At 43.7% G+C, this 15614-nt stretch overlaps 1 protein-coding gene across 1 annotated transcript in view; it reads right to left on the reverse strand.

The window, feature by feature from the left end:
- Nucleotides 1–1801: 1801 nt before the first annotated feature.
- The window catches only part of pth2ra (parathyroid hormone 2 receptor a), a 37142-nt gene continuing 23329 nt past the window's right edge, over nucleotides 1802–15614 (reverse strand). Inside the window, exons 8-13 of the mRNA XM_034574916.1 lie at nucleotides 15346–15406; nucleotides 14767–14833; nucleotides 13314–13408; nucleotides 7110–7248; nucleotides 4352–4393; nucleotides 1802–2322 (exon numbers count right to left, since the gene is read on the reverse strand). Coding sequence (XP_034430807.1) covers nucleotides 1936–2322; nucleotides 4352–4393; nucleotides 7110–7248; nucleotides 13314–13408; nucleotides 14767–14833; nucleotides 15346–15406 — 791 coding nt within the window. The 3' untranslated portion in view covers nucleotides 1802–1935. The remainder of the gene's footprint in view (nucleotides 2323–4351; nucleotides 4394–7109; nucleotides 7249–13313; nucleotides 13409–14766; nucleotides 14834–15345; nucleotides 15407–15614) is intronic.

The following is a 15614-nucleotide window of genomic DNA, read 5'->3' on the forward strand; positions in this document are numbered from 1 at the left end:
GGGACATGGATCAAACTTAGAAGTAGCCATCAAATAATCTCTCCTCGAAGATGGTTTCTGTTATCGCAGGTTGTTCTTATCATGCTGATGTTTGTTTTTCCAGTAAATTTGGTTTTAATTCATTTTTTAAAGGTGTAAAAATGGGGTGATACGTCATGACTGACAGATTAGACTGACTCACGATTGGTCGACGGGACATCACTACCACGACTCCATCCCCCAATTACTACTGTGCAGACTCTCATGCATCGTTAAACACTCAGATGCCAATTTGTCAATCGCATTCTATCAATTCCCAACTAGAATATTGCACAAGAGTACTTGTTGAAAACATTAAACATTTATTAGCAGATAAAAGAGAAGTGAGGTTGGGAGTAGAGGTGGAGGGAGAGAAAGACTCAAACAGATATCAGGGAGGGGGGGGAACAGCTGCATTTAGGACACAGACAGATAAAATTACAAAGAAACCTTTCAATTCTACGTTTTAAAGCTTGTGCTGGGGCAGGAGAGGCCCGTGTACAACAAAGATCCTGTTTGTGACAAGCGCTGCATTTAACTGGCTGACAAACATGCATCCACAAAGCAGACATCAAACCCTTCACCAAACGGAGCCCTTCACAGTCAGCACAATCTGATTGTCGAGAATACAAAAGTGATGATTTTACTGCTGCTTTACTGTCACGTGGGATGTTCCCCCGAATTCTGTCTGTGGACTGAGGCAATTTCCGTGGCTTTTTCTAAGAAGGTGTAAACATTGCATGATGGAAGTGTGAAAGTGTCTGTGCACAAGTGAGACATTGAAAAGTCAACAGTGTTTGCATTTCAACTCGGTCTTAAAGTCGAAAACGATAGAAATGTCTTCACGCTTGGCACAAACATTCAATTGGTCTGAAGTGACCTGATTTAAAGATCGATTGGTGACGGTCAAGGTCACCGTGACTCCACAACACACAGTTTTTGGCCATAACTCAAGAATTCATGCAGTGATTATGACATAATAGACTAAACATCTTTCATTCAATCTTTAAGTGCCATTTTATCTTCTATATATATATATATATATATATATATATATATATATATATATATATATATATATACACATTACACGAGTCTGGACACACATAGATGTAAACTTCAACTTGACTAGTTGGTGCATAAAAATCACGAGGTGGTTGTTCTAGTTTTTCTTATATTTTCATGTGTTTGAATGTGGTATTTTTTTTGTCACTTATCATTACCCTCAGCTGGAGGAACTCACGTTTGATACAATCAATGTAACAGAAGGTAAAGTACACTTTATCGGAAATGCTGAAATAAAATGAGACTACCACAGTTTCACACACATGCAGCAGCGACTTTTCCAACCTGCCGACTGGCCTCCTGCTGGTGGGAGACAGTAGTGGGTGCTATGATGTTGACTTTACTGAGACAAAACAAGGGTTGTTCTGTTCAGTCAATCATTGTGTTTCTTTTTCTTCAGACGCTTCTCAAAGTCAAGATAATTTAAAAGTTTTTCAGTTGGATGGGCCCCTTTTCCCCATCAGGCTGCTGGGTGGAACTGTGACTTCTGTAAATGATGCTCATATACAAGAGATTTGCATCGTCCATCAAGAGCAGGCAGTATTGTGAATGAACAAAATTAGCTTGAGACAACAGCAGCTCAGGTTCAAATGATCATTTGATCCTTCTTTTGGTGACGCCTAGTTGTAGTATCCAGACCCTGTAGCTGCTTTGTAAGTCATTCATAATTTTGTATTTTGTATTTTGTCTTTTTTTCATGGAGCTCTAGATGTTTTTCCTTTTCTTGTACACAGTCAAACTTTGTTGGTCTTAGATCACCTCTTCTGAATTACTTTAGCTGTGATGGGTTGACATGACTCCACCTGCAGAAGATTACCAGTCTCTAACGTCTCCGTGGACGTTAGACAACTGCTACAGTGTTTCCTCCTCATCCTCAGCTGTTGCACTTGAATTAAGAACAGGCATATTTTCCTTCAGCGAGATATCGTCCACCTGCTTGGGGCCGCTGTCCTCAGGTTCCTCAGGAATGGACGGGTCCGAGTTGCTGATCACGTAACCCGGGAGAGTGGCGTGCAAGTTGACCACGGGGGGGCACGTGCGCCGATAAACATGGCTTGAAACAAGTGTGGTGGAGCGTGTGGAAGGCCCAGCCCCGGCCAGGTGGGACTGACTGCTGGTGCTGTTGTTGTTCATTCCCACGACCACGGAGCCGTAACGGTAGCGGCCGCACACCACCGGGCCCTCCCACTCAAAGGCCAGGTTCCAGCGCGTCCATTTTTTCTTTATCTCTGTCTGGACCTGTGGGAGTGGGAAGGACAAATTCTATCACAAACAGATCACACAACAAGTGTAGAGTTGACATCTCATTTGAGATATGACATTTTAAATATCTGATTTATCTTGATTCGTAAATGTTTTCAATGGTTGGAAAAATTAGGGAGTCTTGTTGGAATCATAACTCAGACATACTCACTCCTAATTTATGCAGTGTAAACAAATCGCCTCCTTGCAAACATAGAGCAACAGAAGCTGCCCACTGGAGTCATGTTTCTGGTCACGTCATCTGAGTCCAATATTTACCCTTATTTGAACTTCAGTTAGTCTTTGTTATGAATAATATATAATATGTGTATATAATATACTATATTTTCTGTCACAGGCACTTAATGCTATGGTAGGTAGCAAACACTGCGCTGACCTGAACTCGTTTGCTGGAAACAGCGCTCTACAGTTTTGTGCTGTCAGGGTGATGAAAGGCTATAACATGTGTGGGCTGAATGACTCAAACAATGCATTAACATGTCAACTGTGTGGGGCTTAGTGGGGGATGTATTTGCACAAATGGAATGGAATAGTCAGAATAATTTTTTCTTTAGTGTGAAATCACTTGGCGATAAGAATTGTTGTGTTTTCATTAGTTTAGAATGAGCCGTTCATATCTATCTTTATTCAAGAGCGTGCTCCTTCAGATTAAGAGCAGGACTTATTGATTTCACGTTCAGATTTTGGAAAGCTTTCACTCAAATATCCCCTGCTTGTGCTTCCATTTGCTCTGCTTGTGCTCAAACTGTGGGCTTTCACTCAGGGTTTGTTGCGTCAACAGATTTCCTGCGTTCAGACAAATTAAATGACCCCCCTCTTATTGTGGGTGATGTTGAAAGCATCAGTGTTTCTGCCAGTGTCAGTGTTCCCATAATGTAAAGAAAACTTTTGCCGCTCTGCCGGATTCCTGCTCCATGAAGGTGTCGTCATTTTTCCTTCAAGCACAACGAAGGAAAGCCGGTGTAACAGTAACGCCTCGGAGGGCGGGAGTGCATGAACGCAGTTAAAGTTACCATCCATACGGGACACTCACAGAAGCAACAATAATATCTGAGTGTAGGCGCAGTTTGAGCAGAAGCAAAGCAAATCTAAGCCCAATCAGGGGCGATGTGAGTGCGAGTGCAGGGTTTCGAACGAAACCAAACAATCTGAATGTGATATTGTCGCGGGTCTCTCTTAAAAACTCCCAAAAAAGATGTGAAATCACAGGCGGAGTCGGAAAATTGTGGTGGTTTCAATGTGTTTACAGGCGTGTAAGTTGCCACAGTCACTTAGACACAATGAGGCTACTTTTTTTGCGGCAGACTCAGCAGCTCGATGAAGACGACAGGATTGGCCAATTGTGTCTTGAGACCCACTGACATTACAAGAATCATTTGGCTCACCGGTAATATCAAAATTATACCTTTTTGGAGCTCTCACTCCAAAAATAAAACATGCTCCATTTCATTTTTGGTTGTTTGAATTTCAGAAGTCAGTCACACAGAAAGGTCTTGGAGGATGAGAACTCCACATGCTTTAAAGAAAGGCAAGAAAAATGGCAGAAATGGTGATTCTGACAGCCAACGATCTAAATATAAAGTGTATGAGACATTTGAGCACGGGTCTCAAACAGCAGCAGTATTTCTATCTCACAAGAGTTTTGTGCAATCACAGAAGCCTTTAACATTTTCATAAGCTGCTGTGATGAGCTGATCGCAGCCCACGGAGCTTGGGATTAATAATGATCTGCCTCTGTGTTACGTCCCCTGGGAACGAAAGGTCCATTACCTACTTTGGATCATCAAATTCAGGAGCAATCCATTCTACCATCTTCATTAGTCTCTTCACCTCCGCTCTTAAGCCAAACAATCTCCTCAGGGCCACATCCTTTGCTGAGCCTGCACACCTCAGCAGAGTCAATCACATCATCCAATGCTGACTCAATGTCATCTGAAAAAGTGCCAGAGCTGCCAGGCGCTCTAAACCCCTGGGCCTGATCTACCTAAGAGAAGTATCCACTCACCTCACCATTGCAGTAGCAATAGATAATGGACACAAAGAAACCCTGAAAGAAAAAAGGAAAAGCTCAGATCAGAGCAGAAGTCCACGAATTTCAATCATTTGGTCAATGTCATTCCATCAGAGAACAGATCAAACAATAGTGATGTTCCATTTTCCCCAACAATCACCTCTTTGTCTCCAAAAGTAAATCAAGAGAAACGTCTCCATAACTTTGTCTGTCTGTCTTTGTCCTGAGCTTCTGTTGGTGTGTTGGTGTTTTTCTGAGGATTTGATTATCGAAGAAAAGGAGCTGCCAGACAATTTTATTCTCACAGCCATTTAATGAGTAGTCGGTTAGCAAGCAGACAAAAGCAGCAGGATTAATAACTTCTCTGTTATAGTTTCATCGTTCTTCAAGATCCAACTGGTCCTTTTTTTAAATCAGACTTTAAAAAGTTTTACAGGTTCTAAAACACTTTAAACGATACAAATCTACCAAATATTAAAATCAAAGGTGTGATTGAAAACATTCAGTTTTAAAGTTGCCGTGTTATTAACTACTTTGTGTTATTTTAATTGAAAATGACTCACGCTGAGACACTTTGATTATTATTATTTCTTTTTGTGAAGTTGCTTTCACGAATCTTCTGACCTGGATTCACCAAACTCAGACGCACAAAGTTGTCGTAAAGAAAAACCGTAGGCTGACGAATGGATGAGTCATTACAGCAGCATTTACTGTGACAGGGATAAAGAGGGAAGGAGTCAACACAAAGTTTAACAACATCCTTGTAAAACGAAGCAGTCTCTGAATAATATGAGGAGGGGTCAAGAAAATGTGACTGTCACAGAGATACTAAGCGAGAGAATATTGTATTTTAGTCCTGAGAATAGTACACAGCGTACATCTCTGGTTGTTCCAAAAAAATCATGCAGGTAATATTAATTAAATATGATTAAATGTATTTTTCTGTATATATTCCCTTCAAAGGAATTAAAGTGTGTGATATAATGACTACGCTGAGTGAAATGTACAGTACGTGATAATTCAGTTCAGGGTCTTTCACCAATGCATTGTTTTTAAAGGTAAATGTGCACGGACACACGTTCGTCCTTTATGCTCCACTGGATTAAAGAGGAAGCTCTGCTCTTTATTTACTTGTTGCCATGGTGAACCGCGGGATCTGAGCTCTTTTCATGATGTTTTTTTATTCCCCAGACACGTATGTAAGTCAGCATGAGCATAGAGAGGGGTTGACTGAACTCAGATAAAAACAAGGACAAGAGGTTTCCCATCGCAGCCCTCATCAAGGCTCACTACTTTCTATAACTGGCCCCTGGAGCTGAAGAGGGGCCCCCAGTAGATGATTTTTAGCCTCAGACGCTGGACTTTTTCCTTGTTTCAGCTCTATACTTATTTTCAATTTATATTATGTAACTTTGGCTGCTAGGGGTCCCTCAATCAACTGGGTTTCTCCTTTGTAATACATCGCATCCGCCGGAAGTTATAGCAAAGAAATCAAACGACCCGTTACAATGAATAAAACTGGGGCTTGAACTTTGATGGAAACATTTTCAATAAAATAATGAATGTAGGTCAAGTCGTTTTAGATATTTTGATAAAGAATTATTACATATTATACCGATAACATGAAACACAAATTTACTCCAAAGCGTCACTCTTATTTTTTTAAGTCTCAGTCTTAACTTGTTCCATAAAATCTGTGGCCTATGTCATAAAGCAAGTTAAATATGGTTCAGTGGCATAGAATGACACTTAGAATACTGACAGCAATACATCATGAACAAGTGTGGAGCTATTGTACTTATAGAAATCATAATAAACTTAATTCATTTGTTTACAAAGTTCTTTGACAGCAAAGCTGAAAGCAAAGACAAGAGATATAAACAATAGGCGGGAAGCAACGTGACAAGAAAAGCCAGACGACAGCGTTGGTCGAAAACAAAGTTGCAAGAAAACAGAACGAGTGAAAGGATCAAAGAGTGTTCAGATAAATAAAAATAAGACTATGTCACATAAAAATTGGAAGACATTTGGACAGTGATAGTAAATAAATAAATAAGTAAAACAAAGAGTTGATAAAAAGACGACATCACATGAAAGCAGGTGGCTCCACCTGAGGATCTAAGGCTGCGAACAGGAACAAATCCTTTTGTGTTTTTTCCTCCAAAGTTGCTTCACTGCTCCGATCTGGAGTCTCTTCACTTATATCATTTACTCCTGATAATGATTCTGCATGAGTCATCCATCCTGTTTGTGACCACGTCCCTCTGTGCTCCTCAGTGCTTCTCGTGTTTTTGTGAATATGATATATTTATCCATTGAAGGGTCCATTATGAATAATTACTAATTATTACCCGAAGACGAGGAGAGACGAAGGATCTTGGTGAGTTTTGATTCAAGCTCTGTGACTGTTTTTTGTCCAACAAATACAGTCTGCTGAGCTATATAGGTGATATATGTTAAGATCACACCCACACACATAGTTTGACCTTTAGGGCCAAATTATGACTGACTCCAACTCGTCACTGAGCTGCTTCTGCCTCACGGACTATGACTCGCAGACTTTATTCTGACTCTCAAAATAAAATCAATATAAACAGCATATTCACAGTAAACAGCTGGGGATACATGTTTGCAGTCATACAAGATGGTTCCTTCCACACAGAAACTCTTTTACTTCCACACAGAAACGGTTAAAGCCGCGGCCACAGTGCGACACCACGTATTAAGCGAGTGACAGGACGAGAGGAAGTACCTGAAACGAGTTGAAGAACAGCTCACAGTACATGCGGATCTCCCAGCTCGGCCCCTCGAACGTATGAGGCATCCCCACGAAGATGATGTAGTGGATTCCAAACACCAGCACGAGGACGAGGGTGGACTTTGCCAGTTTCCTGTAGAAACAGACACACGGATATTGAGCTGAGTCTACCTGCTTCACATTTACAGGCTTGATTCATTCGTCCTTTTGACTGAGAACAATAACCATTGAATGGGAAGTCGTAAAAGTAAATGGTCTGTATTTATAAGGAGCTTTATAGTCTTGAAAACCACCCGAGTGCTTCGCAGAACAGTTGTTGCCATTCACCTATTCACACACATTCATACAGTGCAGCACTTTCTCTATTACACATTGTGGAGGTGAGGGGGCTGGGAGAGCACCCTCACCTGCTATAGAGGATCAATCAGCACAGGTGAGAGCTGTTAGCTGATTGGTCCTCATGCTTAAAAGGCAGCATCGGCGCTGCCTCAGGACTCAGACCTCAGGAAGGAGCTCAGGAAGACTGAGGCTCCAGAGACTCCCAGACACTGAGTGGAGGACTGGGCTGCAAAGCCAGTCCGCTTTAAGTTTGTAGCGTGAATTTATGTTTATTTGATTAAAAGATGCTGAAGAGCAACAATTCCGTCTCTGGCTGTGTGTGGGAGAGCCCCGTGGCAAGGTCAATTGCCACACTGGCGCCCAACGTGGGGCTCCACACAGCCACAGACGTGGACCAGCAGGCGGTATGGGAACTGGTACCGAGGATGGAGGACCTGGTGACGGCGTACCGGGAGGAGAGAGACAGGACCAGACGGGGGATGGAGGCACTCCTGAGGCAGGTGGAGAGGGAGGCGATACGGACGGGGCGGCAGCCGGCCTGGTTGGGACCCGCTCCAGCCTGCCACTCCGCGCCGAAGGAGGCGGTGAGCACGGCCCCAATTTCGCGGCCGCGGGCGGCGACCGGCGTGCCACCGATTCCGCGTCCCCGCACAGCTCCGGTGAAGCCAGCGTCCCCTGTCCCTGCACCAAGGCTGGCGGTGACGCCAGCGTCCCCTGTCCCTGCACCTAAGCTGGCGGTGACGCCAGCATCCCCTGTCCCTGCACCTAAGCTGGCGGTGAAGCCAGCGTCCCCTGTCCCTGCACCCAGGCTGGCGGTGAAGCCAGCGTGCCCTGTTCAGGCACCCAGGCTGGCGGTGAAGCCAGCGTCCCCTGTCCCTGCACCCAGGCTGGCGGTGAAGCCAGCGTGCCCTGTTCAGGCACCCAGGTGGGCGGGGAAGCCAGCGTCCCCTGTCCCTGCACCCAGGCTGGCGGTGAAGCCAGCGTCCCCTGTCCCTGCACCCAGGCTGGCGGTGAAGCCAGCGTCCCCTGTCCCTGCACCCAGGCTGGCGGTGAAGCCAGCGTCCCCGGTCCCTGCACCTAGGCTGGTGGTGGAGCCAGCGTCCCCTGTTCCGGCACCCAGACTGACGGTGAAGCCAGCGTCCCCGGGCCCCGGACCCAGGCTGGCGGTGAAGCCAGCGTCCCCTGTCCCTGCACCTAGGCTGGCGGTGAAGCCAGCGTCCCCTGTCCCTGCACCCAGGCTGGTGGTGAAGCCAGCGTCCCCTGTCCCGGCACCTAGGCTGGTGGTGAAGCCAGCGTCCCCTGTTCCGGCACCCAGACTGGCGGTGAAGCCAGCGTCCCCTGTCCCCGCACCCAGGCTGGCGGTGAAGCCAGCGTCCCCTGTCCCCGCACCCAGGCTGGCGGTGAAGCCAGCGTCCCCGGGCCCCGGACCCAGACTGGCGGTGAAGCCAGCGTCCCCGGGCCCCGGACCCAGGCTGGCGGTGAAGCCAGCGTCCCCTGTCCCCGCACCCAGGCTGGCGGTACAGCCAGCGTCCCCTGCAGTTCCTGCGTCGGCGGAGAGACCGACGCCTGCAGCCCCTGTCCCAGGTCCCCTGTCGGCGGAGAGGCCTGGCTGGGCAGGCCCGGTACCTTTTGCCGGGGCGCCCGGGCGGCGTCGCCCACCTGGCCGGCCTCCGGAGAGACGCTGCGTACGTCGTCGCCCACCTGCTCGACCTCCGGAGAGCCGCGGTGGATGGGCTTCCTCTCCTGGTCCGTTGGGGGGGGGGGGAGTAGGTCAGGCCGGGATAAATCCCTGGCCTGAAATTTGCGATGGAGGTATGTGGAGGTGAGGGGGCTGGGAGAGCACCCTCACCTGCTATAGAGGATCAATCAGCACAGGTGAGAGCTGTTAGCTGATTGGTCCTCATGCTTAAAAGGCAGCGTCGGCGCTGCCTCAGGACTGAGACCTCAGGAAGGAGCTCAGAAAGACTGAGGATCCAGAGACTCCCAGACACTGAGTGGAGGACTGGGCTGCAAAGCCAGTCCGCTTTAAGTTGGCATTTTGAATTTATGTTTATTTGTGAATAAAGATGTTAAAAAGCAACAATTCCGTCTCTGGCTGTGTGTGGGAGAGCCCCGTGGCAAGGTCGATTGCCACACACATCAACCACACACTGTCTGACTGGTGAGAGGACGACCCGCTCTACCTCCTGAGCCACAGCCGCCCAAGTAACAATGTAAGTAGATGATTAAGTATAACATCAACTGTGACAGAAAGATAATGACCACATAGTAAATGATCGTTGTAATTATATAAAATATTCCTATAGTTGTTATAATTGGCAAATGCTTCACATTAACAGTAACATGTCATTCTACCTGCTTACAATTAAATGTTATGAAACATTTCACAATCTCTAATGTTTGACGGTATTCTGTTAATAAATATGCAAAACCTTAAAGGTTATGACAGGAGGGACAAAGTTCAGCAGCGAATTCAGTTCATTTTTAATGAATTATCCTCCATTTATCTTTTAGTAATGATTTTTCTTTCCGAGCTCCTTCCACAGTTTGACAATTATCCCGACTTGGATACAAAAGCACAAGAAACGTTCATTTATAGAATTTACTCTGCTTCCTCTGTTCCACATCAGCTCTACTGCACTTTTCAGCCCACTGCCTCTAAATCCTGCTAACACACTGAGTCTCTGTTACCCGAGGCATTTAACAGCTTTTTGACACGTTGTTGACCTCAGTCAGAACGCAGACAGCTCACTTAAACATCTGAATCATGGAGTTGGCGAGGAATTGAATTTCATCTTTTTTTTTAAATCCCCCCCCCCCTTTTCTCCAGGGGCTATTCCCTGGTGGAGGCACATTTTCTATTTCACTCACCTTCGATGCTTTGACTCACTTTTGGATGTGAAATCCCTCACGGGCTCTTACAAAATAAGATCTATTTTCAGCACTTTCGTAATAATTGCACTCACTTTCCATCCAACATCCAGGTATCAACGCACATGAGAAGGTGCACAGTGATCCCTTCGAGCAACGTCTGGCAATTTCAGTTACACATTGGAGAACTGAACGTGTACGTGTGGGGCTGATTTACATGCAGATGCAAACGTCTCAAAGCCACAGAGTCATCAACGGAGCACAGTGACCACTTGGCGAGCATGAGAATCATCTGGACGAGCGGAAGATTGGGACATGCAGCAATTAACCTGATTATTTCCTGATGGGAAGCTAGTTTTTTAGTTTTTCCCTTTTGGTCTGCAGAAAGCAACGTACACTCTCACAGTGGAGATGAGGAGTCCAGCTCTCTGGTTAGTGTTTTCACATAAATCATACTGGGAGAAGTGCTACTTTGCAGTCTGATGAATCCATTGAAGTCTCTGCTCCGATGTCAAGGAGTCCTGTGAAGAGCCCTAGGAAGCATTTCTAGATAATAAAAATCCCTTGAAGACGACTATACTGCTCACAGGACATATACATATATTTAAGTTTTGGAAAAGAAAAGAAACAAATACCATACATGTAATGTTAATATACAGGAGTATGATCCTACCCTGTCTCCCTCTCTTCACATTCCATATATATGTAAATGAGAACAGGACTGAGCCTAAAACTGGTAATTCAGTGCAATCAAATATTCAGACGCTTTTATCATCATTTAGTAATTACCTTTCTAGACTTTAGTAGAAATTTGAGTCCAATCATCTGTGGTAAATAACTTGTTTTGAGAATTCATTATCAGAACTTCTTTGGTTTGACTTTTTCTAATTACCCAATTAAGTGATGTAAGATGAAACAAGTGTTTTGCATAACACTAAACATCTTTGAACATGAAAAACCTGACAATTACTGAAGCCACGACAGGTAAAGTTATACATCTATCATTTTCAGTAGCTTTGCACGCACCTAATTATTTGTAGAGTTCACAAATTTTGCTAAAAACAGGTGCAAACCTGTGATAAGACGAACACACAGGTTTTAAAATGAGCAAAAAGCGGGGGCCATGGAAGCTTCCTTTTTGATTGGGAGGTAAAAACCGCCCGGCTCCTTTAAATGAAGATGGACAACGTGTCACCACCTCATCCCACTGTGCAAAAATTCTGCCAAATTATCCTAAACACGGGCGCTGCCATCTTGCACTTTTGACATCATTTGGAGCCACAGTAGTGATGTGGAGCCATGGTATCATGATCCATGATTAGTGTGAAAAGAACTACCCTAAATTACAGAAACCATCTTTGGGAAAAATAGATTTTACGTGCACTTAGACTTTTTAGTTCTGCAGATGTATCCACTAACATGGAGGAGGTGGGGTTTATAACCTATACTGCAGCCAGCCACCAGGGGGTGATCCAGGTGACTTAGCTTCTGTACAGGGTTACTACCTGTAACTGATCCCTCAAGTCTCTGCATGTGAATACAATTCGCATTCTTTTGAAATAGTTTTGTCAACAGTTATTATCGCTCACCTGCTTATTTGAGTTTTTTGTGAGTCTAGCCTCAGTTTTTCAGTGTGTACGACACAATGTGTCATCTTCCATCTTCGCTTCTAGTTTCCTGCACCTGATCACTATCATCTTTTCTGACATATTCTGCTCATCTACGCGATAATAACGACCTCACTCGCAGCACAACGCCACTCTTCCTGAATAGTACACTGCAATTATGATGTTTTTATCTGACAGATGGATGGCACCATCGGCGGGAGAGAATAAAAGTGATAATTGCTGATGTAAAAATGCCAAGCGATGCTAATACCCATCTGTGTGTGAGCATACAGACGTGAACTTCCACTTCTGTGAGGATCAGTTGGAGAAAGTGGGGAACATTTGGGCCAGCCCTCAATTTCTGAAACAACTTTACAGAGCTGTTTAAAGGCTCAGTTTTCAAGTTCAGTTTTACGTATGAGTAAGTGTTTGGCATTTAGTAGGTGAGATGGTTAATGTATGGGGGGGCTAGGGAATGCATCAAGATTACTAACTAAAGCCATTTTAGGGATATATCTAGAACATTCAATTCTATTTAATTTCAAATTTTGAAATCATCACGGAGGTCGACACCAAACCCAACAGTTCCCACAACGACCATTGGGAGCTGTGGAGAGATAAATAACTACTTCAGAAACAGGCTGGAGGTGAAAAAACACAAATGTCCAAGCGAGAGGCTCCAGACATTCTTCTGAGTTTTCCCTGCCCTCTTGCAAAAACATTGACATTGTGTGAGTGAGCCTATGTGAGAACACAGCAAGAGATTCTGCAGATAATTCCCAGTGAGCAAGTCGGTGCATTGATGATGTTTCTAATACGTGACAGACAAAAACAAACAAAAAGGAACGAATATCTCAGGATGAAAAAGTGGAGCCACACATGGAGAACACACTGGGAAAGACGTCAACTTGGAATGAGAACAAGATCCGAGAGCTGTTGGTGATCAGCGCTGAGGCTGGTGTTGATGAACTGAATCACATGATCTCCGCTGAACGCTCCAGGGACCTTTCTGTTGTTGTGAACGTGGTCCCGTCAAAATCCCGTCCCCATTGTTTCCTGGACTGAAAATGGCTTTAAATGTGGATGTTTTGTGGTTTAAGTGCAACCTGCCGGTCATTTGAAACCTTATTGCAGAAGATGCTGTGTCATAAACCTGCCATCGACCCCAGAGTTGATGAAACGTTTGCTGGGCATCGACAGACGGCTTCACCATTGATGATCTACCGTGATTCAGAAGTAGCATTTGTGAACTGCAGTTAAACTATAGGACTTCATATTCCCAGAAGCCCCTTGACAGCTTAACACATACAGTGAATACAGATGAATGAAACTGGCACATGATTTACGAACAAGCTGGTGTTATAGATCAAGTTAGTACAACCTGTACTGTTTCCTGGTGTCGTATCGTCCTGCGTTTGTCTCTCGGATTTTCGTGGCCAGGACTCGCACAATGTTCACGAACAAGACAAAGTTGAGCTGAAAAGACGAGAAAAGAGAGAAATTCTTCATTTCTAAGTTTAACACCAACAACCTCACGTCCTGTCATTGTAGCCGACGGGACGGAAATCACTTTCAAATGATCGTATCAAACGAAATGTCACAAATTATACAAACCCATCAAACCTTTGTCACTCTGGATTGTTTCTGCTTGAAGGAAAAATTCACTGGACAGATTGTAAACCAGAGGGACATCACGTTGATTTTAGTTGTAAATTTAATAAATATTTATACCAACACTTGCATCAAACTTTCAAAAAAAAAAAAAGTCTCCGCATCACAAGTCAGGAGAAAATAAATATGGATGCTTATTAATTTTCGAAGAAGACAACATGTGCTTTTGCCCTTTTTGCCAACTTATGGGATTTATACCCGAGACGCTAATGAGACCAGGGCAAAGTAGTGTAATTTAAAACATGCAAATTGAGGCTTGTGCTTTCTTCTGAATCTACATCCTTTCAATCCTACGCTCGGATGAGTCTGAATGGGAATATAAATACAGCTTCAGAATACATACAGCCAGCAAGACAAACAGTACTTTGTATGCACATACCATGCATCTCTATGAGGATAAATCAGAATGGGCAAGTATAAATATTAAAGATGTAAAAAATAGGAAACGAAATTAGATATAAAAAAGTTGCTCCGGAGCATTAACACAGGACGAGAACAGCCAAGAAGGTTTAGAACAAGGACTGTACTAGTATACATATACTAATATATATCATTATATTACTTGTGCATTGTGGACAGTGAGGAGGTACAACACTTACTTGATTTATTTCAGATTAGTAAAATATTTTTCTGTTTATGAAGTGTTAATCAGTCTCTGCTCAAAAAGAAGAGTTTAAAACTACAACTTTCCCTTATTAGCAAAAGTCTTTAAACCCGTAAGAAATACTAATATGAGATTGATCGTGTTAATTATCAAAATCGACTGATATGAACTGATATTCCACCTATTCCCAATGATCTCAAAATACTATTATGTGTTTCTGCTATAAGAATGAATATTAACTCGTGACAATAGTAGCATGACAATCCTTTAATCCCATGAAGTCATATTGTTGTTTGACATTAGTAATTAAGCTTATTTTGCTGTTCGGGGTTTCTGATGCTGCTCATTAGTGAAGTACATATATTTATTTCTATTCGCTTCAACTCCTGCTTGGGATAAATTATTTAGGATGACTCAGGATTAGAAAACTACAAGTTCTGAATACAACTTCATGTCATTTGTTATTTCTGCCATCATTAAAAGCTGCACATGTGTTAGAAAGTTCTCGAAGTGCATTCACAAGGAGGGTAAACTCTGTCTTTCACACTCGCACTCTTACCCCAATAGCTGTCAGGATGGGAACCTGGTAGATCCACTTAATGTTGCCGGCAGTTAACTCCCAACATCTGCAGTTGATGCAAACAAGAGAGGAGGAAGTCAAGTGAAGCAGGAAATACAGAAGCAGCAAAACAAGAAGGTGGTTGGTGTCATTCAAAAGTCGTAAATTGGCTCCTAATGAACGTTTATATTCAGTGTGAAGGGGAAAAGGGAGGCAAGGGTTTTTCGTTTTTGTTATAGATTATTAATAATGACACAAACTTTTCTGTTTTTCATAGAAAGAAGAGAAAAAGAAAAAGCACTGACAGAGGAAAGAAGCAGCTCGACTGATGACTTCATTTTGACACACCGCTCAGAAATACCTGACGCGACAACCTTTAAATGAAAACATCCACTGAGCAACATGTGTGATTGGATTTCACTGATCACTCAAATGTCAGTTTAATTAAGCACTAATTACACCTTTTGTGTCTCCTCTCGTGTGTCTCCTCTCGTTTAGACTTGTTGACCTTTTCAAAAACAACTTGGTGTCTCAACTTAAAGTGATAAATTAAACACAGTGAGACAGGTTCTCTCTCACCTCGCGTCTGCCAGTGTCGCCCTGACAATCGCCCACACTGCCACGAAAACTGCTGGAACACCTGAAATTAGAAATCACACATCAACAATGAGCTACGATGTCACGCTGATGTCACAGACAGAGTTTTTTTTAACTCATTTATGGTGAAAGTCACATTTTACAGTCCCAGTGCATTTCACACATATGGTATTAGGAGAATTTCCCAGCTTGTCGCGCTCTTCACATCATTTCTTAAATGTGGCCAGCATCAGACGATAATGTCAACTGGT

The sequence above is a fragment of the Hippoglossus hippoglossus genome, chromosome 21 (assembly GCF_009819705.1).
Source record: "Hippoglossus hippoglossus isolate fHipHip1 chromosome 21, fHipHip1.pri, whole genome shotgun sequence".
Taxonomy (NCBI): Eukaryota; Metazoa; Chordata; class Actinopteri; order Pleuronectiformes; family Pleuronectidae; genus Hippoglossus; species Hippoglossus hippoglossus.